The sequence below is a fragment of the Lutjanus erythropterus genome, chromosome 13, assembly GCF_056507025.1.
Source record: "Lutjanus erythropterus isolate fLutEry1 chromosome 13, fLutEry1.hap2, whole genome shotgun sequence".
In the NCBI taxonomy this organism is placed as follows: domain Eukaryota; kingdom Metazoa; phylum Chordata; class Actinopteri; order Lutjaniformes; family Lutjanidae; genus Lutjanus; species Lutjanus erythropterus.
Window position 1 is genome coordinate 23,681,516 of NC_139329.1, and position 24,330 is coordinate 23,705,845.

General features: G+C 42.1%; 1 protein-coding gene across 5 annotated transcripts; it reads right to left on the minus strand.

The window, feature by feature from the left end:
• Positions 1–139: 139 nt before the first annotated feature.
• Positions 140–24,330, minus strand: LOC146316603 (protein phosphatase 1 regulatory subunit 12A). Of its 5 annotated transcripts, none has more exons than XM_084733511.1 (25): positions 23,844–24,329; positions 15,951–16,081; positions 15,627–15,745; positions 14,210–14,366; positions 13,924–14,068; positions 13,754–13,828; positions 13,564–13,643; positions 11,661–11,866; positions 11,444–11,550; positions 9,009–9,203; positions 7,992–8,074; positions 7,804–7,893; positions 7,530–7,628; positions 7,341–7,442; positions 6,226–6,316; positions 5,987–6,115; positions 5,792–5,894; positions 5,587–5,690; positions 5,396–5,455; positions 5,283–5,305; positions 5,126–5,189; positions 4,820–4,924; positions 2,912–2,962; positions 2,657–2,707; positions 140–484 (listed from the first exon to the last, which is right to left on the minus strand). In XM_084733511.1, exons 1-25 carry the CDS (start codon positions 24,120–24,122, stop codon positions 398–400), a joined length of 2,736 nt encoding a protein of 911 aa, XP_084589637.1. In that variant the 5' UTR covers positions 24,123–24,329; the 3' UTR covers positions 140–397. The 5 variants fall into 5 exon arrangements, with proteins under 5 accessions (XP_084589637.1, XP_084589638.1, XP_084589636.1 ...); XM_084733512.1 differs by having other exon boundaries at positions 9,009–9,206; positions 11,661–11,842; positions 23,844–24,328; XM_084733510.1 differs by having other exon boundaries at positions 9,009–9,206; positions 23,844–24,327.

The window sequence follows — 24,330 nt, forward strand, 5'->3', positions numbered from 1 at the left end:
CATAGGAATGTGTGTGCATGTTAGAGTTCCCCTGATGCACAGTCGTAAGTAGATGTCGTGTTTTGTGTGTCGCACCAGCCGTGGACATTCTGGCTGTTGTCAAGTCTCATGTTGCTACTGTGGGAGCCTCTGACCATCGCCACAGGCCTTCATGCCAGAGGTCTTCCTGTGACAAACGGGCTTTAAAGGCACACAAAAGCCACTCCAGCTGTTCATAGAGAGGCGTCACAATCCAAGTCAAGCTGTGGTGTTCATGTACGTAGGACATTCTGCTGCTTCTCTCCCCCTCTCTCGCTCTTTGGCACCAGGAGGAATGTGTGGAAGAAGGGAGGGTTGGATGGATGGAGGGGAGGAGGGAGGGGGTTCCCTGCTCATCGTGTCTCTTTTCTCTCTGTGTCTATTTGGAGAGTTTGCTGATGACACGGATCAGTGCTCCATTTTCATCTTTAAGACGCTGGTTGTCTGCTCTCAGGTCAACCAGAACCTGGTGGTAGAAAATTAGCTCACATTAAAAACAAATTAAAATATGAAACTCTTCTGAATTTCATTACATGACTTAATTGCTTGTTTTCACATTACTAGATTATGAGTTGTTAAGATGATATGTTATGTGCAGTTTTCGCAGCAGGGTCTGACTCGCTGTGGCAGGAGAAGCACAAGTGTAACTAATAACATTATGGCTGTTTAATCTAAATGTTAGCTGTGACTGTGTGTCAGTGAGTTAGCATACACATTACCAGGAACCTGCAACTTAGTGTTCTTTTTATGCACTGTGGCACGCTAAAATGTCTGAAAAGGCCTATTAAACAACTCCAGAAAGGTTCAACCTTTAAATCAAAGGTCCAGTGTCTAAGATTCAGGGGGATCTATTGGCAAACCACATCGTTTCTCCTACATATTTGAGTGACACAAGATGTTTGCAATCTGCAGTTTACAGCCAGATGACACCAAATCCTAGACACCAGTTCTTTAATTAATATTGTATATTGGATACAAAGAGAAAGACTGTTGGGTAATGTTTAGGTTGTTTAGGTGACACAAACATTTGTTCTGATGAGGGATGAAGAGTAGAAGTTCAGTTGAAATGTGGACAAAGCACATGGATCATATTTCAGTTCATGTTCATGCTGCAGAGCCTCAAAAACAGGAATATCTTGCTCTTGCTTGTTATAGAAGCTGAACTAAAAATCAGATGCCTACATTTTGGAAGTTGTTGTTATTCACTGTACTATACATCACCTCATTAGTAGTAATGCAAACGGGTCATGTTTGAATCCTCTGTGGGATACAGTGAGGTCTCAAAAGAAAGGAGGAGCTAAAATCGTCTGGTAGGAGAGAACTACAAATAACAGCAAAAAGAATCCTTTTGAAATACATTTAAGAGAGGGCATTTTACATTTATTAAAAACATATCAATATGAAGCAAAAATTATTTTTTCTTTGTTATTAAAAAACTGAAGGAATAGTTTGATATTTTTACTTTGATTATTTGCTTTGTTGTTGAGAGTTAGAAGCTATAACCATAAAATGAAATGACTAGCCTGACTCTGTATGAAGGTGACAAAATCGGCCTTCCAGGTCACTAATTAACACGTGATAGCTTGTCAGTGTAATCCACCCAAAAACCAAAGTGTAAAAACAACAACTTTGTTTTACAAGGGGTTGTGAGCTGGACAATATGTTTTTAACATTTAAAGTTGCATGTTTTTTTTTGTTGTTGTATTCATTAAAACTCCACAAGTGCATTTTCATACAGTGAAAAACTTGTCCTGGCTTCCCTCTAATCAACATAAACATTGAATACAGTCATTCTAGCACATGCAGAGTTTCATACAGTGTTATAGTATTATCAATAATCAAAAATCTATCCTCCCCTGTGTCCTGAAGACTGTTGAAAAGCCTTATTGCCTGAGGATAAAAGCTGTCTTTAAAACAAATTATGTGGACCTACAAGAGTGTTGTCTCTCATGACGGTTTGTTCTCTTTTCCTGCACCTAGTATCGTATGTCTCATCTAGGTATAAGGGTCATTATTTTGGAGGCCTGCATTATTATTTGGCCAGCAGTGACTCCAGTTCAAAGACTGAAGCTCCCTTAAGACAGAGTCAGGCTAGCTGTTCCCTGTTTCCAGTCTTCATGCTAACCTAAGCTAACCAGCTGCTGGCGGTAGATTTATGAGCACCGTTAAGACAAGAGAGCAATATTAATCTTCTCATCTACAGTAACTCTTGGCAAGATACCAAATAAGCATATTTCCCAAAATGGTAAAGTATTCCTTTAAAGAAAGGGACTTACATTCTTTTTCTATTCATTCTGTATTTCTGGATGCATCAGACAATTTATAAATGAACCATTGTGTCATTTCACATCCAAAATGAGAAGAGCACAGAGATCAGATGAGTAAAAATACCCGAATTACGTAGTTGTTGGGTCGACAAACAAAACATCCATTCATGTTGGGAAACAACCAAATGAATCCATCACACGTCACAGAAGCAAATATCATGCTTCCTGAAAACAGGGTGAGACAAGGTGTACTGTATGAAACAACTCTTCAGTGTACCTCCACACCACTGCTGGTCTGCACAAGCTAAAGCCAAGCTAATCAAGCAGAAGCATGCAAAGTGTCTGTGGCCATGATAAGAATGTGTCCTCACCTTTAGCTCCTCCTCCAGCTCTGCCATTCGCCACTCCAACATCCTCCGGTCCTGACGCCAAGGAGACGTGACAGAGAGTGAGGGAGAGAGAAAGTGGTGTAGAGAAGGAGAAGGTAAGTGAGAACGGGTGAGAAAGTGTTCAGGTGGGGGGAAGAGAGGAGAGAGTGTCAACAGACAGCAGGGGTGGCGGTCGTGAGGCAGTTGAAGCTAAAACAACATCAGGTCACATCATGAGCAGCGGAGATGCATTGTTACCTTTCTCTCCAGCTCCAGCAAGGCTGAACAGTCACTGAAGCGCTCCTGTCTCTGTGGAATACGACAAGACAACAACATCAACACCATCATCATCAATGTTTGCTAACATCAGTAAGCATCAGCTGCCAATAGCTACTGGTCATACCAGATCAATAAGGCTGTAGAGTCAAAAAAACCTGAGTGTATTGAATTGAGGCTGGTGTGTCTATTGTGTGTTAATAAAGCTTTTTTATTGGGGGAAAAAAAAGTTATTTCTTGTTTGCAAAAGTTACAAATTTTCAAGTCAGCTGCTTTAAAGACGACTTCTTCAGATGATTCGACTGAGTAAAAACGAAAAACACAGCTGTGTATAAATTCAGTACCTATTTGCTGCACATTATAAAGTGAATTCTACTCGCAGGCAAAATACAAAATAATCTGAACACAACTCAGGCCATTCTTTCATCTGGCAGCTGTTTAAATGTTCCTTTTTTGTCCATGCCTGTGCAATGCATTATGGTTGTTAGCTCTCTGTTACGGGCCACTGACAGCAAACTATTTTTATGATGTTCTATATGTATATATGCTGTGGGGTAATTTACAGCATAAATACTGAACAACAATTCCCACTAGACCACACAAAAATGCTAAACACACACTATACAAAAGGTTTCTGCAAGTTTAAAAATGTGAAAATAAGCCTTTTTAAGTCCATGGTGAATGTAGTTCAAGAGACAGCCATACTGACAAAAAAGTACACGCACATTTTGCATTAGTGTTTATTCGTTCAATGTTGGTTTCACTTTATAATTATTACAGCATGATCAGTACAATTTTTCCCCAAAACACATTTAACATCAAGACTCAAGTTAAATTCATTGTGTTAATTGTTCATTTCATAATTAAAATTTTTACAGATCTGTCAAAATCATATTAAGACATTTAAAGGTCTAAAATTCAAATGATTGGCTCTTAGGGTTTTTAAGGACATGCAGAAACCCTGTACACAGTGAACAGTGAGTCATTTCTGTGAATGATGTTTCCTGCTGAGGTACAACATGTTTACTTGTTGTTTTCCTTTCATGATAAAACTCCTGATGTTTATGCGACGTCTTTAATTGTGGCTGAACAGGAGCGCAAGTAGAAATGAGTCATTATGGACTGATTCAGTTGTGTCATTTACACAGCAATATCTGGCTAACATTACATTACATTATTATAAAAGAATAAGTGAGGCTCTAGACTGTGTGCCAACATAGGGAGCGACATTACATACAAGACATAACTGAGGGCTGCACAGGAAAAGAAATCCATGAACTGCTGTTGGTCTCATGATGGCGTTTAACATTACATTCTTTAAGACCTGAATTCATCTGTTAGCAGATAAAGCAGATCCCTTGTGTCCCCTGTGGTCTGACAAAGTAAGAGTCCATCCTTTTCTCTTCAACCATACAGCGTTTTTTTCTGTGATGACTTTTCGATCTTACTTCCACATTAAATTTTTATCCATCAAACTACAGCTCGAACACTGATTACAGTAGCTTTCTACAAGTTTAGTTTAGTTTATTTAATTATTGAAATATGGTGCATGCATTTCATGTGATGTTTGGGGTTACACAAAATGTTTCTGAGGGCAGCCATTAGCCTGTGGGCCACACTTTGAGAACGGCTGCTGTAGAGGTAATAACTTGTATTTTTTGCAAGCTGGTGACATCATTTATTTTATTTTTAAGAATCAAATCTTTTTTTTTAAGGTTTTTTACATTGATTTGTTTTTCCACACAAAGCATGAAACAATGGAAACCTATTAAGCATCATGTTTCTATCTTTAATCAGTTAAAGATATTGGTATTCAGAATAAACAGAGTAAGATGTAAAGATGTATGTGTGTGTGTGTGTGTGTGTGTGTGTGTGTGTGTGTCTCATCACCTGCGTGGCCTTTTCCAAGTCCAGCCTGGTCTGAGTGACAATCCTCTGGGTGTCCTGCAGCTGAGACTGGAGCTGACTGTTTTCTCTGGAGACCTCTTCAAACAACTGACACACACACACACACACACACACACACACACACACACACACACACACAAACACACACACACACACAACACACACACACACACACACACACACACACACACACACACACACACACACACACACACACAGAGCTGTAAATAACAGGGACAAATAAGAAAAACTCATGCAGTGACCTAAATATCATTTCTGTCTGCTGACCTTCTTAAAGTCCTTGGTGTCGGAGCCTCCTCCCTGGGTGCAGTCGTTACAGGAGACGTCCGACCTGAGTGGATGAGCAGAAGTCAGAGGTCAGAGATGTTGCTATTAGAGACTGTGCTGACTGAATGAAGAAAGAGGGAAAAGGCTGAATTCATACCTGGAGCTCAAGTTTCTGACCGTCTGTAAACAGAGAAGACAAGAAGTTATGGTCGAGGTCTTAGGTCACACTCCACTGAGACACACACACAAAAAAAAAACAGACACACACACCTGTGGATCCAGCCCACTGCCTGAGAACTCTTCCTCTCCACTCGGATCATTATCATCACTCTGCACATAACACAGACAGCACAAAAACATGAAAGTCAAGTTAAAACATTATAATCCGTTTACACTTTCTTCTGAATTTGTCTTTCATGGTTTTCTATCCATCCAGATGAGAAGATGTCTGCAGTGTTTACCTCCCCGGTCCTCTGTGCCTTCCTCCTGGCCCGAGCTTGTCTCCTCTCCCTGCGCTCACGGGCCCATCGCTCTGTCTCGCTCTCCCCTGTGCTGGCCTCCACATCTGGAACAAAGCCAGACAGCAGTCGTTTAAGAGAAAATCAAATATTTCACCAAGCACACTGTCATGCTCTAGGCTACAAAAAGGGAAGAGGTGATGCGTACCTCTCCTGTCAGCTGTCTGAGGCCGTGGAGCGCCAGTGGGCTGCGTGAGGCCCAGCAGGTCAGACTTCTGCAGGCTGGCAATGCGAGACCTCCAGCTCACTTCCTGTAAACACAGTATCCCCCAGTATGTGACGTCACATAATTTTATAGAGGCACAGCCAACGCAGGCCTATAACTTTGAAATATGTCTCTCACCCCTTCCTCTCCCTTCTTTGCCTTTGTTTCCTTCTCTTTCTCCTTCTCTTCTTCCTCCTTCTTTTCTCTCCCTTTGTTGTCCGTCTTCATCGTCTTCTCGGCCTCCTGCAGGTCTGTTAGCGTCACCCCCTGACACAGAGAAGAGATAATGCTGTCTCATTGGCCACACTGACACACACAACGTCTGAAGTTCATGAAAAAGAATCTGCAGTAAACATGTGAGCAGGTGAAATTCGTACCTGGGTGGAGCGACGGGACTGACGTGCATGCCGGGATCGAGCCTTCCTCTGGGCCTCTGCCTCCTCATCCCGCACTGGTGTCAGATACGATCTACACAAGTCAGAAACACTTAGGGCTTAGAGCAAAAAGCATTTTTAGAACTTTATTAACCCCGGCCTAACACAGTTTCCTAACTGGAAGAGATGCAAATGAGTGAGCAAGCATCAGATTATTTTTTCTAGTTTTTCCTAATGAAGATGTCCTAACTTGCTCTGTGCGTCGCTTGTTTATGAAAACACCCACCCTGATTCAATTCAGTTTCACGCACTTCCGTAACCATTATCTTTGGTCAAAATTAACGTTGATGTCCGCGGCATTTCTGTTTACCCTAATCAGAACAGTCAACGGGGACAAGAGAATAATTAATGAGGCTGAGAAGCAGCACATCTTTTATGATCCACAGCACCCTTTTTATGGGAACATTCAAAAAAGGGGGAGCTGTTGGGAGTTAATTATATAGAAAAAAGGCAGACTTAAGAAAATTACTTTAGTTATGAATAAATAACTCACTTGAAGAGGGAGAAATCACAAGCGGCATCGCTGTATTTATCGCTCGTACTATATCTGGACAATTTTTTGCCCTCCATCTGCTCAGGTTCCCAACTCATTCTAAAGTAGGCTAACCTTGAGTTTAGCCTGAGGCTGGCTGGGCCTACTCTGGAGCAGGGTTAAGGTCTTTACACACCAACAGCAGCACAAACAAATGACACGAAATTGCGAATATTTTGAAGGTGAAATTTCGAACCACCTGACATGATTTTGCGAACAAACTATTAAGTTTGCAGGCTCATCCCCTGAAACTCCAGAGTGCCGGAGTGAAACTGGTCTAAACGCCGTTCAAGACTAGTCACACGTTATTCTAAAATGTAAACATTAGTCACTGTTCCAACAAACTTTTAACAAACAGCCTGTACAGCAGAAGTGCAGTGTGAAGCCCTGGGCTGCAGTTAACCCTGGGTTAACGATGTGTGTGTGAAAAGGGTTATCCCAGCATTAACACTCTTAGCCTAATGCTAAGTTAGAGGCCATGCAGCACCATCAGGCCCAGCACTATCTCACACAGTCTTTGACTCACTTGCGCCTCTGCTTGGTCTCCTGCTCGCCTGTGGTTGAGCCTTGTGAGTTGGAGGTGGTGACAGCAGGCTGATCCTTCTTTTCTGTCTGTTCCTGAGAAAGTCTTCAGGAGAAAGATAAGAGTGTGACCATCAGATCGTTCAGATAAGTGAGGAAAATAAACTGGAAAATGATTATAAAAATGAAGTACCTCTGGGCTGAGACATTATTAAGGCGGCTGAGTCCAGCAGTTGTTCCTGTGTTAGCTGAGGTCACGTTGGGGTCATCCAGTCTCTTTCCATAAGATGAGCTACGAGAGACAAAGCCCATTGAAAACACAAAGACATCTTTCACAGCCACAGCCACACACACAAATTAGCATTCACTGCTGGGGGAATGTAATAAGCTGTGACACAGCAAAAACAATCACAAACAAAACAGGAGAGCAAACAAATATGAGTGGGGCAGTGAGCAGCATGACTGACCTGTGAAGCAAAGAGGGGGTGGAACTAGCGAGCTCATTCCCTGATTGACTATGAAGGCGCCGGGTGTAAGAGGAGCTACGACTTAGCCAACTGAGAGAGAGACAGGGTGACAAGGGCACATATGCAGTGACTCAGAAAAACAGATACTGGTTTCACGAGCGCAGGAGCACATGAGAGCGCCGGCCCACCTGTTGGAGTTGTCAGGGCTGCTGTCCGGAATACTGAAGAGTCTCCGTGTCGGGATGGGTGGTACCCGGGCGAGCCTCGGCTCCTGAGAACCAGGGGTGAAATCAGTTTATAATATGACTCAGCAATAAGAAGCTGTTAAAAAAAAGCTTTTATCAGGAGTCAAGTTAGATAATAAATAATAGCTGGTTTCATGGGTGTGTAATTCCCTGTGTGAGGTTGCATAAAACCACTAAGGTTTCCCTTAAATTTTCATCGAAGGATGCTTTGGGGAAAAAAAAATGAGTTGCATAAAACTGTCTTGCCTTGATCTCTGAGTGTTTGCCCTTAGCTAGATAAGTAGAAGGTCCTTAGAGATTGTTTTCCTCAGAAAATCTTTAAGGGACACATATCAGTCCCTTCAAAGTGAAATAATTTAATAAGACAGTACAAGGAAAACCCACCGGACACAACTTGTTAGAGAGTAAAGATCTGATATGAGCGCTATCAACTTTAATAAAGCATTTAGCAAAAAATTAACATTACTCCGTCTCATACATTAGCCATCGGCTCCTAACAATGTCTGTCTATCTCCTTTCTTTCTGTCACAGTAATATTGTCATATTTCTTCATGACTTCATCTTCGTTTCATTTTTCAGCAAGCTTTCTTGCATTGATTTTGTCAGTAAAGCTAGCTTACTTCTTGCCCTACCTTCTGCTTGTGTGTATTTGTTATGGCTAGGTTAAATTTACTTTGGATTATGTGATAGTGCTTTTTATATTTGTCAAGGCATTCTCGTCGTCTTCTTCTTTTTGTTTTCTCTTTGTGGTCCACTTTGAAGAAGCTGCCTAGAACAGGCTAATTAAATGTGTTACCTAAGCTTCTAACAACTAAAAACAATGCTGTCTAGTAACATTAAAGAATAATGAAAGTGAAGCATAACCATGGTTGTATTATGACTGCACCGCATTATGAAAATGTTTTACTCAAGGGACAAACTAAGAGTTTAAAACTTAAGGTAGTGTCTGTGTTAGGGTACCTTGGTGTCGGCCTCAGAGCTGAGCCGGGGACTGGAGGCAGAGCGGGTCATGCCCAGGCCGGTCTCTGCAGGTCTGCTGGGGTCCTGGCTGGAGTCAGACAGTCCAGCTGAGCCCAGAGTCACCGAGCTGCCCGCCTTCCTCAGAGACGTTCTCCAGGATCCAGGGGCCTCAGTGGTTGGGGGCTTGCTTGGGTCCTGCTACAAAATACGTAAAAGTCATCATCTTATTATTCATTATTACATGGCTTTGTTAAATACTTGACTCTGATTGGCCAATTATGGCATTTTAAGGCGTGTAACTTGCTATGAATAACAGACTGTTGCTATGGATGCAGTACTGATAATAGACTCTGGAGGAGCAATAAAATCATGTTTAAATAAATAAAATAAGTTTTTAATTAATAATTTAATTAATAAACCTCTCTGGGAACCATCACCTTATCTATAGGAAAGGTTTGTGTGTCCCTATGAACCTGGGAGCTGTGTTGTCTGGAGTCTAGTGCTCCTTGGCAAATTTGTCTCAGACGAGGGTCCAAACTAAGAATGGTTCAAATACCCCATGATAGAATGAGGAAGAAGCAGAGTGACCCTGCCTGAAGGAAGCCTGAGGCCCCCATCTGGAGCCAGGCCTGAAAGGGGGGCCCAACAGTGAGCACCTGGTGGCCGGGCACGCCACAGAGCCCTGGGTTGCAGTGAAGGAATGGGGTCTCGATGGACTGGACCCGGGTGGCAGAGAATGGCCAAAGGTCAATGATTGGTTTTCTCATCGTATCATCTGATTTGACGCCATATGTATTGGACACTCAAATGAAGAGAGGGGCTGAGCTGTCAACTGATCACCATCAGGTAGTGAGTTGGGTCAGGTGGTGGGGGAACCCTCTGGACAGACCTGGCAAGCCCAAATGTGTAGTGCGGGTGAGCTGGGAATGTTTGGAGGAGGCCTCTGTCTGGGAGACTCCCATCTCCAGCAGAGCTTTTCTAGCATCCCTGTGGAGGTAGGAGACATTGAACTGGAGCGGTCGATGTTCAAAATGTCCATTGCTGAGGCTGCAGCCGAGAGCTGTGGTCTTAACGTCATAGGTGCCTCAAGGGGTCAAGTCAAGTCACTGAGGTAGTCAAACAACTCCACAGCGGCAAAGCCCCAGGGATTGATGAGATCTGCCCAGAAATGCTGAAAGCTTTGGGTGTTGAGGGGCTGTCGTGGATGACATGTCTCTTCAACATTGCGTGGAAGTCTGGGACAGTGCCTAAGGAGTGGCAGACCGGGGTGGTGGTTCCCCTTTTCAAAAAAGGGGTCCAGAGGGTATGTGCCAATTACAGAGGCATCACATTACTCACCCTCCCTGGGAAAGTTTACTCTAAGGTGCTGGAAAGGAGGGTCAGGCCAATAGTTGAACCTCAGATTGAAGAGGAACAATGCGGGTTCCGTCCCGGTAGTGGAACGACAGACAGTAACAGTTTAGTGACCTGAGGATTGCAAAGCTGCTTTTTGCAGATGATGTGGTTCTGATGGCATCATCGGTCTGTGACCTCCAGCACTCACTGGACCGGTTTGCATCCGAGTATGAAGCAGCTGGGATGAGGATCAGTACCTCTAAGTCTGAGGCCATGGCTCTCAGCAGGAAACCGGTGAATTGTCTACTCCGAGTAGGGTCCTTACCCCAAGTGAGGGAGTTCCAGTATCTTGGGGTCTTGTTCTCAAGTGAGGGAACAATGGAGCGTGAGATGGGCCGGAGAATCGGAGCAGTGGGAGTGGTATTGCGCTATCTATACAGTACCATTGTGACGAAAAGAGAGCTTAGCCAGAAGGCGAAGCTCTTGATCTACTGGTCAATCTTCGTTCCTACTCTCACCTATGGTCATGAAGGGTGGGTCATGACCGAAAGAACAAGATTGCGGATACAAACGGCCGAAATGGGTTTTCTCAGGAGTGTGGCTGGCATCTCCCTTAGGGATAGTGTGAGAAGTTCAGTCATCTGTGAGGAACTCGGAATATAGCCCCTATTCCTTTGAGTAGGAAAGAGCCAGTTGATGTGGTTCGAGCATCTGGTAAGGGTGCCACCGAGTGCCCTCCCTAGGAGGTGTTCCAGGCACGTCCAGCTGGGAGGAGGCCACGGGGCAGACCAAGGACTAGGTGGAGGGATTATCTCTCTGCCCTGGCCTGGGAACGCCTCAGGATCACCCAGTCAGAGCTGACTAATGTAGCCAGGGAAAGGGATGTCTGGGGTCTCCTGCTGGAAGTGTTACCTCTGCAACCCAATTTCGGATAAGCGGTTGAAGATGGATGGATGCATGGATGGATGGATATTTTGTAATAGAAAATAAAGAAATGATTGATATGATATTAATATGAAATGATTTTAAGTAAGTAATAAGCAGGATAATGTCCAGTGAGTTCATACAAAATGACACTTGATGTTCTTCATGCATTTTACCTTTTTCACTTGGCTTGCAGCAGTACTCATTGTGGAGGTAGGAAGCAGGCTGGCAGCGTTGCGTTTGTTGTTCAAGTTGTTTATGATCTCTCGGTTTTTCGCTTTCTCTGCAGCCGTGCAAAGGTCAGACATTAATAAATCAGTAACTCAATAAAATCTTTAAATAGTCATAACACCCAACTAATACACCAACTTCTCTCTCAGCAGCTTCTCTTACCTGACTCTGCATCACTCTCCGATTCACTCTCCTCTTCTGAGCTAGAGCTGCTGGAGGCCTTGCCCTGGCTCTGAGTCTGGCTCTGTCCCGTTTGGCCTTCCTCCTCCTCCTCCTCGGCTGGGCTACTTGGCAGGGCAGGAGGCGGGTGCTTCTCACGCTCGTGCAGGCAGATCTTCTCCTTGCTGCTCATACGAGAGATAGAAGTCCTGCAGGGGCGGGGCCAAGGTGGGGTGGAACAACAGGTGGCATGCAGGGAGCTGATCAGTGAGGGCAGTCATTCCATGTGCAGCCAATTAGAGCGAGCATGCAACACATCGGTGGGTGGGACAGTGGGTCACTTCCTGTGATGCCATGTGCAGCATTGCTGTCTTATCACTGGATACATCATCTTGATGGCCATAGTACAGCTGTTTACTTAATTATTAATTTGTTTTACACATTTTATAATAGTTCCTCAATATATGATGATGCAAACTTTCCACAAGCCCACAGGGATAAAATAGCAACAGAGGCTCCACACAAATGACAAAACAATGTGTGTCCCAACCACATACTGTATACTACACATATGCTTTTACTAATTACATCAATTACTGTGTTGACTTTTAGTGTGCAATAAATTAACTTATATTGTGCTTAAGGTTCTGAACTACTGCCAGTATAAAATTTAAAAACTTTAGAGATACTAACATTGGGCAACATTTGTATAGGATGAGACGATATAAATGTGTCAGGTCACAGAATTATCCAGATAGTTAATGCAGAAGTGATGAGGTATCTCATGGGGTGGCTTGATATCCAGCTCCTCCAGAGAGTGTTGAAGTGCCACTGTGCAAGACACTGAACCTGTAACTGCTCCGCAGCCTGTGCCATCATCATTTGAACATTGAACATGTGTTGTACAGCACCTTAAGTGGTTGGTGGACTGGGGTAAGCGGACCAACAGAGGTCTTTAGAACAAGGGAATAAATAGGGTTGGCTGTTTTGATTGATTGTAAATTATAGTGATCCTAAAATGACTCAGTGGGGATTTCTTAAGATAAAATCCTCTAAAATCCAGGGTCTGTGGTCTAATGTTCAGTGTCTTGCTCAAGGGCACTTCAACACTCCCTGGAGGAGCTGGATATCAAGCCGCCCCACAAGATACCTCATAACCTCTGCATTAACTATCCTTTATTTTAACCATAAACAGTTTTGCAATGGATTTTCCAGACATGATGATAAACATCAATATAGTGAATTGAAATACACTTCAAAGGAGGATTTTATACATATTGCACATCCAGAAGAGCTAGTTAGAAATGCTCTTTCCAAAGAAATTAGTTCATCATTTCATTTTATTTTTATTACTTTGATTTTTTCTTTTATTGTCCTTTGTGATGACAGATACTTTAATAAGACAGTTAAGGCAGTGTTTTTCAAATTTTTTGTGCCCAAGGCACACTAAAGGGCGAGCCAAAATCTCAACGCACACCTGTATTCGTACCCATGCAAAATTGCCTCCATAACCAACCTAACCGACAGAGGCTACAAGTACTAGTCAATAAGAGTGCGAATGGGAAAAAAATATCTCAAAATCCCTCAGTAGATAAATTGCCTCAGTGGGCTGTTTTAAGTTTCAATATATTTTGTCATTTCTCCTATATATTCACATACTGAAAGCATTTAGTACTCAGTATGAAGCTGTGACACAGACTGTCACTGACTGCTAAATCCATCCAGTGTAAATGTCAGTGGATAGAGGTAGCATCGTTCAAGGAATGCCGGGACTGTTAACATCATACCTGCATGCAAACTGCCGATACTGGGATTACTGGGAGTCAGCTGAGGAACAGCATAGCGGGTGCCCACATACGCACACACACACAAACACATGCCCACACATCTAAACACTGGCACTGACCTGCGTGTGCGGACTGGTACCATGGAGATTGGTTGGCTGGTCTCAATAACAGGAGGCTGTTTCTCCTTCTCGCTGCGTAACTGAAGAGGAATATAAACACACATAAACACAGAGGACATTCACCGCTGTAACGCTATCAATCACATCAGGTTTATCTAACGGAGTGAGATAGTCATGGAGGCGGACTCACGGCGTTCTGTTTCTTCTGTAGCTCCTCCAGAGCATCTGCGAGGTTCTCATCTGCAACATCTAGAGGTGTTTGGCCCTACAAGGACATTCACAGGCATGGTCAGTCACGGCATGAGCAGAGGCTTCAATCACAGTTTATGCCAAGTTAAATGTTGTTTGTCTCGCGCTCACCACGTTGTTGACAGCACCCATATCGCACATGTTGTCAGCGAGCAGGGTGCACACCTCCTCCTGCCCCCAGTGAGCTGCTGCATGTAGGGGCGTCCACCCATCGATGTCCCTGCCGTCCACGTCCACACCGCACTGTAACAGAACCCTGAACGAGGCAAGGAAGAAGGGAGGGAGACAAACACGAGGGAGAGATGTTGAGAGGAATATCCAGGAGGAAAAATGTCTGACTTGGTGTGATGTTGTTAACAAGTTGTCACTGCTCTCATGTGTGTGAACTGATGCTCACTTCAGGACTTCAATGTAGCCTTTGGCAGCAGCAACATGCAGAGCAGTTGCCTTGGTGTTTGGGTGAGGTGTGAGAGTGCCGCCTCCTGCCAGCACCGCCATGGCGTCCTGCAGCATGATCCTCTCCTCTTCTTTCCTGGCCTTGTCCACGTCTATTCCTGTGACGCACACATGGATGACCAGAAATAATTGAAAATACAAACACACAGATCTGATGTTAGACCTTTAAAAACAGGGAAAACGGAAACAGAAAACAGGTTATTCTAGAACAAAAACTGTAAGCTGCAGACAAAACACAAAATATTCAATTTCATACTCATTTATCTTATATTTGTCATCTGTGACTTCAGTTACATGATGGATCTCTACAATGTGTGTATCTGACAGTGATAAAGTTATAAGCCTGGAGCCTCAGTATGAAGGTCACAGAACATTTGGTACACAGTGACTCTGTCCTCATTTCCTTGTCTATTTTTGTCGACTTTGAGCGGGTTGACTGCTTTAAACGTGGCCGCTTGTAAAAACAGGACAAAAATGCAAAACACATTTTGGGGCCTGTACATTTATGAGGATAATTTTAGAGATTTCCATCCCCAGTTTTTCACTCAGTGTAGCCTGAGCTGTGTATGGTGTCACTTTGATTCATTCATTTTTAGATGGAAAACAAATTGATTGATGCCAGAGCTGCAAAGAATCATTCATTCAAACCATCAATGAAAAGACTAACTTTGTACTGGCATACTGGCAACATTGCAACATATTCATAGCTCCACAGTAAGGATTGCCCTCTTGCCTAAGGCAAATAAAAGGCCATGTTGGGCTTGTAAATCTAGCCACTCAATAAAGAATTAAACACGTCCTTTCACAGTTAACACGTTTATCTCTGGGTAGAACAAGGAACTGTCACATCCTTTTTAATGTGCAATAATGTTTGTTGCTTTGCCTCCATGACACACTGTGTCCTCGTTCTGATTCATTTACTTAAAGATTAAACAAGTCAGTTAACTTAAGTTTCTGGTGTTATTTGGACAAACCATACCCTGGCAAGGTGTTTGGAGTGTTTTGCAAATTTCGCAGCCACTGTAGGTTCTCCCACATGCTTGAAAGGGGAAGGAGACATAAGATGTCTGCAATCCGCAAGCTCGCCGCAAAATGCCACCAAAACCTACACACTGGTCCTTTAATTGTTTCAGCCCTTATAATAAATGACTGTGGTTGAAATAAAAAAAAAAATCAATTTAGCTGTGATTATGCACCCTTGCCTGCTGTCAAATTCTCATATTAAATCTCTTAAATCTGATGATGACATAAACATGTCACATACATATTGTAGTAATCATATGAAGATTACTTTATATGCATCCACTCCACATGAGTTGAAGCGGCTGTGTTCATGCTGGTACAGAGTGATTTCTCACCTTGTTTCTTGATTTCCCCTTTGAGAAGTCTCTCCATGGCGTCCTCTGTGGCCACGTCCAGAGGAAGCTCTCCCTCACTGTTCACCGCCCCAACATGAGCGCCATGCTCTATCAGGTATCTTCAAAGAAAAAAACAAAAACGTAAAGTAACACTAAAACCAGAATGAGTTTAATGTGTATTACCTGACACAATTGACAATATCCTGTATAATGTCTACCTCCAAACTGACTAAAATTCAATGTGGGCCTAGATTTTCCAAATACTCAGGACTATTTATATCCTAATGGCCGTGACGTGTCAGTGTGGTGATGGCCAACACTCACTTAGCGATCTGGATGAAGCCGCAGGAAGCTGCAGCATGCAGAGGAGTCCATCCCTCGTTGTCCCCTCTGTTGACATCACTCCCGCTCTCCACCAGAAACTGCACCATCTCAGCATTTTCATCAATGCAGGCCTGCCAGAGGACACACAGCCACATGATGGATTGCTGCACAAGTGTTTATTGTTTGTCGTTTATTATGAGAATCCCCACTACACGCTTAAAAAACAGAAACCAGACTGCACACGTCAGTCAGAGTCCAGTGTCGGGACAGTAGAGAAGGCCTTTGACCCACTTCATGTTGGTTTGTTGTGAAAGGCAAAACTGTAGTCACTTCCAAAATCTATTAAATTCACCTAAAGCACTGGGACTAAAACAATGACTACTGTGTCTACTCGCTGTAATGACTTTCTGTTAAGTGGGCTGCTAAAAGCCCTCAAGTACTTTCCAAAACAGTGACTCTGTGAGTGAAACAGCGAATCTATTTAGCAGCTTTTCCTGAGGCCAGGTCTAGCTACCATCCCAATGTGATCCAACACAAGTCCCAAGATGAATCCCATGAGGACCTCATGGTGTTATGTTATGTTGCTTTAATTCCAGACAATATTTATGAGAAAAAAAAACCTCAGACGGTAGGATCTGTGTATGGCCTACTTTTTCTGCCTAATGCTTTCATACGGCTCCAGTTATTGACTCTTTAAATTAATTTTTAAAACAAGTCAAAAAAAAAACTTGCCAGTGTAGGTGAGATTTTAAATATAAATATATTTCAAGAATTTTCTAGAGTTAAGACAGAATGAGGCACTCTGCACTAATATCAAGGTAAGCTGAATTGTTCTAGAAAAAAATGATACTGAATGATAATCTTCCAACAATGTCATTCTTTCCCACCATTTTAAAAAGAAAATATGTGTTCTGCACTTCAATTTTTGACAAAAATTGACTTGAAAGAGATTTTTTGCAGTGTACTTTAGCAATTACCTGTAAAATAGACAAAGTTCAGCCTAAACTGAAAGAATATCAGGCTTCCCTAATAAGAAGTAAAAAAAAAAAATGTCACAGCGATGGTATAAAGATTAGGCCGGTATTAACACTAATACTAACTACTATAATGATGCAACTAACTCTTATTTCAATTATCGATGAATCTTTTGTTAATTTTTTCAATTAATCAATTGATTATTTACTTTATAAAACAGTGTAAACGAATGTGACAGCTCATAACGTTTTCCAAGAGCACAAGGTAACTTCATGTCATTGCTTACTTTGTCTAGTTAAAGTGGAAACAGACAACTTTTCAGCCCTCTAGCATTTCCATGTAGAGTTTGCTTCCTTCACAATACTTTGTGTATGACTGATAGCAAGTACTGATCTGATAGGAGTGCATTACAAAAATATCTAATAATTTTTCTAAAACATTTTGATATTACTAACCTGTACTACTAACAGATGTAATATGATTCTATAAATGCTGCATAGACACATCATCTGCACTCACAGAAACAAATACCAGCATTTTAGGCTGCATATGCGGCATTTTTCGATACTGGATCAGAACAACCCTATTTCCATGTGGTATTATTGATGTGCTGCTGTGAGAAACACAACATGTGTTGTGTCAGAGGGCATTTCTACAGGAAACACAGCCTGACAGGGAAACACCACAAGATCACTCTCTGTTTCTTGAGAGCCTGGCTCTGTGTAGAAATGATCAACACCACTTTGGAAATAAGAGAGAAGAAAGAAGCAAATTCACAGAAGAGGTAAACTGAGATTGTCACAATCTTATATTGAATTAGGGAACAGGCATTGGGCAAACTATTGAAATAATGTGAATGGCATACTTATTATTATGTAATAACAGAGAGTAATGTTAGCCTGTAGCTTTGCACAAACAAGTAACTGCAGCAGGGGTTGTTCATTCTTTTATTCTATAATAGAGAGGTAATTTTCCTGAGAAAAAATATGCTTGGCTAGCCTGGGTCTTGAGAGGTTTCAATAAAAACCACAGCAGTCAAGCTCATGGTGGTGGTACAATAAAGAAGAGTTAAGGGATCACCACAGACAGAAGGATTCATTCTCTGGGGAACCTGAATGTCTGTACAAAACTTCATCCAAATATTTGCCGAGATATTTCAGTCTGGACCAATATTTCCATCCCTAGAGAGTAAATGTACTTGAGAAGATTTAGCAGTGAACACCAGCAGGTGCAATATCACCAAAACAGATATAAATCAGCCTGAATTTAGTATTAATAATAAAGATATTAATAATTCTCTACTGATGTACACAACAGATTACTTGTGTAAGGAAAGGACAGGTATATAACTTATTCTTAATCTTGACTGGGACAAAAAAAAAAAAATCAAATCAACCTTTATGTATTCTTTTCCATCACATATTGTTTCTATGTCAGATTTCATCTGTTACAGCTGATGAGATCTGCTCAGAACAAGACTGCACTCCCTGAAGTGACGGAGTTTCCAGCCATTCATTAACACCGCAGTTACTCTCACGGCAGCAAGTGTCTGTTGCCGCACAGAACCTCGTCCATCAGGCCGCCTTAAGCCACTGAATGTAAGAGGCTTTGCTTTTGGGCTAAATCAACTAATCACAAAGCTGCTACAAGTCTCCTGCCTCGGTCATAATGTAAGATAATTAGTTTGGTAGTAAGGATGGAAGACACATAAAGATGCGGTGATTTTAAGGCTTGTAGTTCAAAGCAGAGGCAGAACCTGGCAAGTCAAAAGCAGCGTTCACTGGCAGCAGAGGGGGAGCCCTCTGAACAAGTGGGTGCTCCAAGCTGAATGAATGAACAGAGGGCACTTCTTGCACCCAGCGCGTTACGAGGGTGCACACACAGCCTCCCAGCAGACTCCCTCACTGGGTCATCAAGTGACTCATTGTGGAAATCGCCTTTTGACAACAGCAGCTTGTGCTGTTTGAGGAATGTTTTCCATTTCTTCATCCGAAATCCCTAAAGTCCCCACCATGGGGAATTGGCAAAGGGAAGGAGGAGAAAGAGAAAGAGAGACACAGGGAGAAGAGGGGGAGGAGGAGAAGGAGGAGGAGGGAGACAAAGGAGAGTGAAAGCATAGTGGAGAAGACAGAAAGGCTTTGGATGGAGAGGATGGAAAGTTTGGAGAGTGTGGGCCTATATTTAATTCTGGTTGCCAGGCGACCGATGAGCAACAGAGGAGAAAGGGATGGAGGGACCACACTGGGTGACGGTCCCACGTGTGGATCGGTTAAAGGAGAACACATTCACCCATCATCCAGGCAGGACCACTGCCGTTTCGTCATGTGAACAGGTCATGGGAAGTCAGCATCATCAAATATTACATTAGGGGGGAAAACACCAATCAACTTTCAGCATGACATCACTCAGAGCACACAGGCCAGCTGAGCTACAACTCAGCTCCAGTGGGCAGGAAATTTAAAAAGCAACACATTTATTATGTTGACGAGCATGCTTTAAATATTAAAGTCAAATCCATGTGACTGTGAGTTCGCCGTATGTGAAGAGACAGCAATGTGTTTATGACACGCGCTATCATAAAAGCAGAGGAAATACTGCATCACTGAGAGCTTGTGTGACAGTGATGTTGTCCAGACGGCTCCGCTGTGTTATGACTGAAGTGGAGGGGAGGGAGGGACGTGCATTAAGACTGGAACATGCTCAGAAGAAGAAGTGCAGCCAATTTGGGACATGCAAAAGCAACAAGCCTCAAACTGCAAATTAAAAAATGAAGGTTAAAGTCCCCCTCCACTCAGAAATATGTTTGTTTTATGTTCCTAAAGTTGGATGTTTGAGCTTCCCTGTGCACAATGATGTATGTGCACAGTTTTACACAAGAAGAATGTTTTCACATTCATCTGCTTGAAATGAAAAGTTTCTGTGTGCTCACTAAACATCTGATTTCAAGGGGTGGGCCTATGAGCATAATGCGTGACATCACAACTAGTTTGGAAGTCAATTCTGGTCCAGTTGACCCTTCCTAAGTCCCGCCCCTTTCTGTTCTGTGCTCCAATTACAGTTGAGCAAACTTTGTAACCTCAACACAACTGTCTCCTTATCCCGTAAAAACAAAATAGAGGGTCATAACTTGAGTTAGCTAATGTTAGCAAAACATTAGCTAATAGGGTTTGATAATAGGTTAAAATTTTCAACCAGCCCCCATTAGACCATCAGCTGACAGTTTCTGATTTATTCGTTAACCAATTGTGAAACACACTTCATGTGTGTCTGGCTCTGCAGGCCATGTATGTATATCTTAATGCATGTCTGGAGAGGATCTTTAAATAATCCTCTTTTGATTCCAGGGTTTTCCCCAGTGAACTGCAGGCCCGGTGGCCCACAGGGTCTAAGTCCCCCCACACCCCCCCACTGGGCCTAAGCATCAAGGAATTTTATTTTCAAGGGATGTATTTTTAAGATGTTTTTTAAGTAACAGTTACAGTGGGGGTGGAAAGAGATATACTGGACAGCAATATCTGCTGGTTAAAACGTGAATGCAGTGCGCTAAGAGAGGCAAAGTCCCTCCCCTTCCAGTGCCCCCCCCCCCCCCATAGGACTGGATTCCAGAAGAAATGTAAATGGTAGTCAACAGTGAGAGACAAGTAATTTTTTCATCCTGTTTGATGCCATGAAATACACATACCATGTTTGTATATTTAAAAGATCATTTTACAAGTCAAGAAAATAATTTAGTTTGCATTCCAAGACTATACTTTGTCAGATTCTTTGAAAAACTGTACTATAGTTGCTGATTTTTTTTTAAAAAAAATGTGTGTTAAGAATAGTCCTAACCCTAACCCTACAAAATCTGGGCTATGGCCTTTTTTCTCGATCGACCCTTCCTAAGTCCAGACCCTTTTTGTTCTGTGCTCCAATATCAGTTAAGATAGCTTGGCACCTCTGTCAACTTTCTTCTTCCCCTCTTTCATTGCTTACATATGCTGTACCAAACAAACACGTTTTCTTTTATCTGGACAACGAGATTGGCTGGTCTTTTAGCATCTCTGCAGCAGTGGAATACTTCGTTTTAATGCTGTTTTCTCACACATTTTTCCTTTTTCAAATAACTGCAATTTGTTTCTGGTTTTGCGATTTGTATATTGCACTTGGCCACATTATAATTATGATAATATTGCAACTTGCTAGCTAGTTAGCTACTGTTTTGCTATGTCACTTTACTGGAAAGAAAGTTGAACACAGAGTGAAGAGGGGCAGGACTTAGTGAGGGTCAATTCCATGATTCCAGCCCTGATTATGTTATCAGAGAAACTACAAGGCCCCACTTTATGCTACCATCAGTCAGTACAGCTGGGGCCCCTTCAAAAACTTCCCACTGGGCCTAACAACTTTGCTGGGGGAAACTCTGGATTCTACTACAGATAATCTGTTACTACTGGCAGTCTTCTGGCAGTTTTTACCAACAGGCTTCCATCATGAGAAAAAAACATAGCCTTCTTAAGACCTGTTGATCAGATGATGAAAACTTCTCTGAATTCAATGACCTACTATTTTACTGAGACTCCAGCAAGGACACAAGCTGACCAGTCAGTGCCTATTAGTGTCTAAAAATGATCCCACAGGCTCTGAGCTGAACGGTTTTTACTGTCTCTCCTCATATCCTCACATTGTATGCTAGAAAAAGAAGCCTATCACTTACCGAAGGTATGAATGGCCCAGCCTACAAACAGGCTAATAAACTAAATGTGCCCAGTGGTGGAATGTTAACGATGTATATTTCCTCAAGTATTGTACTTAAGCAACCTACACATTTGAAGGCAACTGTCCCTTACGTAAGTCTTTACTTTTCATCCTACTTTCTACTTCTACTCCACAACATGTCAGATAAAAGCTATGTTCAGTTTATAAAATATGTTTGTTATAAGCTAAACTACCCAACAGTTTATACAAGTACAGATGAAATGGTTAGTCCATTAATAATAAGTCGAGTGACAGAAAATTGACTAGCAACTATTCTGATAACCACTGAAGTCATTTTTCATGTGAAAATTCTGAACTGACAAAACAAGCACTGTAGAGGTGTCACGTTGGGCTGTGGGTGATTGTGATGGCATTTCTAACTATTTTCATAACTTTTCCAAACTAAACAATCAGTCGATTAATGGAGGAAATAATCATCAGATGAATCCGTGATAACGAAACCATCATTAGTTACTGTCTGATAGGAAATAGTTCAAAATGAGCTCCACTTTAACCAACTGCAGCAGTAAAATCCTAATTTTTATGCATGAGTAATAATAATCTAATCAGGGCCTGACCAATACTGGATTTTTGAAACCGATGCCAACACTAGGGAGTACAAAGAGTCTGATATTGATATGATATTTTACAGTCAAACAATAAACTTTATCGTCCAAAATGACATGAGATCATTGAAATAGTAATAATTATATAAATGAAAAAAACCCCACAAATATTAAATTTTAACTAAAAAAAGGGTCAAATATATGTAAGTGCTGTCTATAAAACTAAATAATACAAAATAAAAATAAGACCAATCTGTATTATTTGCTGTCAAACACAACAAAAACACTTTGGACAACATATACGCTGATACCAATATAGCCTCATACAAGGATGAAACGATAACTGGTTTTACAATAAACCACATTAAAGTACAGATTATTGTAACTGTTTCTAATTTTAATCATGATTAAAACCATCGTTGAGAAACTCACAAGTATTACTGTCCAGCCATCAAAGTTAGCAACAGTCTCCCAGACGCAGGCGCAGCAGCATCATGGGTTTGTTTAGCGACAGTGCAAAGGACATGATGCCATGTCAAACTGCTGAGAAGTTTTCAATATAAAACTTGGTGACATGATTTATCAGTACTTTTTGAACATTTCAGCACATTTTAACAATACAGTGATATTACTGCTAAAAGGATTATGTTTGGTCACTTTAAATGTGACATGAAATTTTCTATGGCTGCAACTGACGATTATTTTAATAATCGATTAATCAATTGAGTGTTTTCTTGATTAACTGATTATTAATCAATTAGTCGTTTGGTCTGTAAAATTTCAGAAAATGGTGAAAAATGCTTATCACAGTTTTCCAAAGCCCAAGATGACACTCTCAAATGTAAACCAGGAGATATTTACATTTGAGAAATTGAAATCAGAGAATTTGGAAATTTTCATAAAAAAAAAAAAGAATCCAAACAACTAATCAATAACTTTAATAGTTGCTGATTAATTCAATAATCAATTAATCATTGCAGCTCTAAAATGTTCATATTCTCATCTCTAGACCGCTATAGCTGTGGCAAGCCAGTATCGGTCAAATTATATATCTGTCTGACTCTAAATCTAGCTTATGATTTCATGTATAAAAGTATACAGTAACAATCACGAGAGACATTTTTCTGCATTGAATACTTGTACTTTTAATACTTGAAGAACATTTTCCTGATTACTCTTACATACTATACTTGAGTAACATTTCCAATTCAGGCCTTTTATTTATAACGGAGTATTTTAAAGTGTGGTGTTAGTACTTTTATTGAAGGATGTGAATCCTCCCTCCATCATTGCCTGTCTGTCTATAAAGGCCAGAAACGCTCCTGCTGGGAAAATAAATACAGATGACAAATTGATAATGAGTTGAATTTAAGCTAATGTTACTATAGCTGCCTGCCACGCTGAAAAACAACGTTTAGATTAACGCTGATTACACTTTTTTGCCTCTTTACTTCACCGTAAGTTACCATGAACGCGTCTTCGCGGCGAGGATCGTGAAGTTAACGGATAAATATTAAACTGTGGCCGTCAGTTGAGCGACTTTAAGCCGCAGCCTATAACTCATAAACACATTAAAATAAACACAGTTGTTCAGAGTTGAAGTGAACTTTCCTACCTGATGCAGCGCTGTCAGTCCGTCTATGTTGGCGTGGTTGATGTCAGCTCCCTGCCGGAGCAGCGCTGCCACCTCCTCCCGGTCTCCAGCGGAGCAGGCGGCCATAAACACGGCTCCCTGCGCGAATCGAACCTTCGCCCGCCGCGTCCCGACCGAACCGCTCGAGGTCTCCCGGGCCTCCGATCCCGTCCGGTCCGTCTCCGAGCCCAGCCATCGCTGCAGCTGATCCTGCCGTCGCTGTTTGGCAGCTTCGGACCGGGAATGGTCAGTGGCCGCCATCTTCCCTGGTCTGTCCCGGACAGATTCAGCTCATGGTACGAGGAGGAGGAGAAGGAGAAGCGGAGTGGATGGGTTGGATTGAGCCTCCCCCCTGGCTGTGCCCCCCCTGGTGGACACACGCTGGAAACGAAACCGTGAACTTCAGGACGAACTTCTGACTGAGTGGCAGTCCTGTGCTGCATTCATGCATACTCGGAAAGTCCTTTAT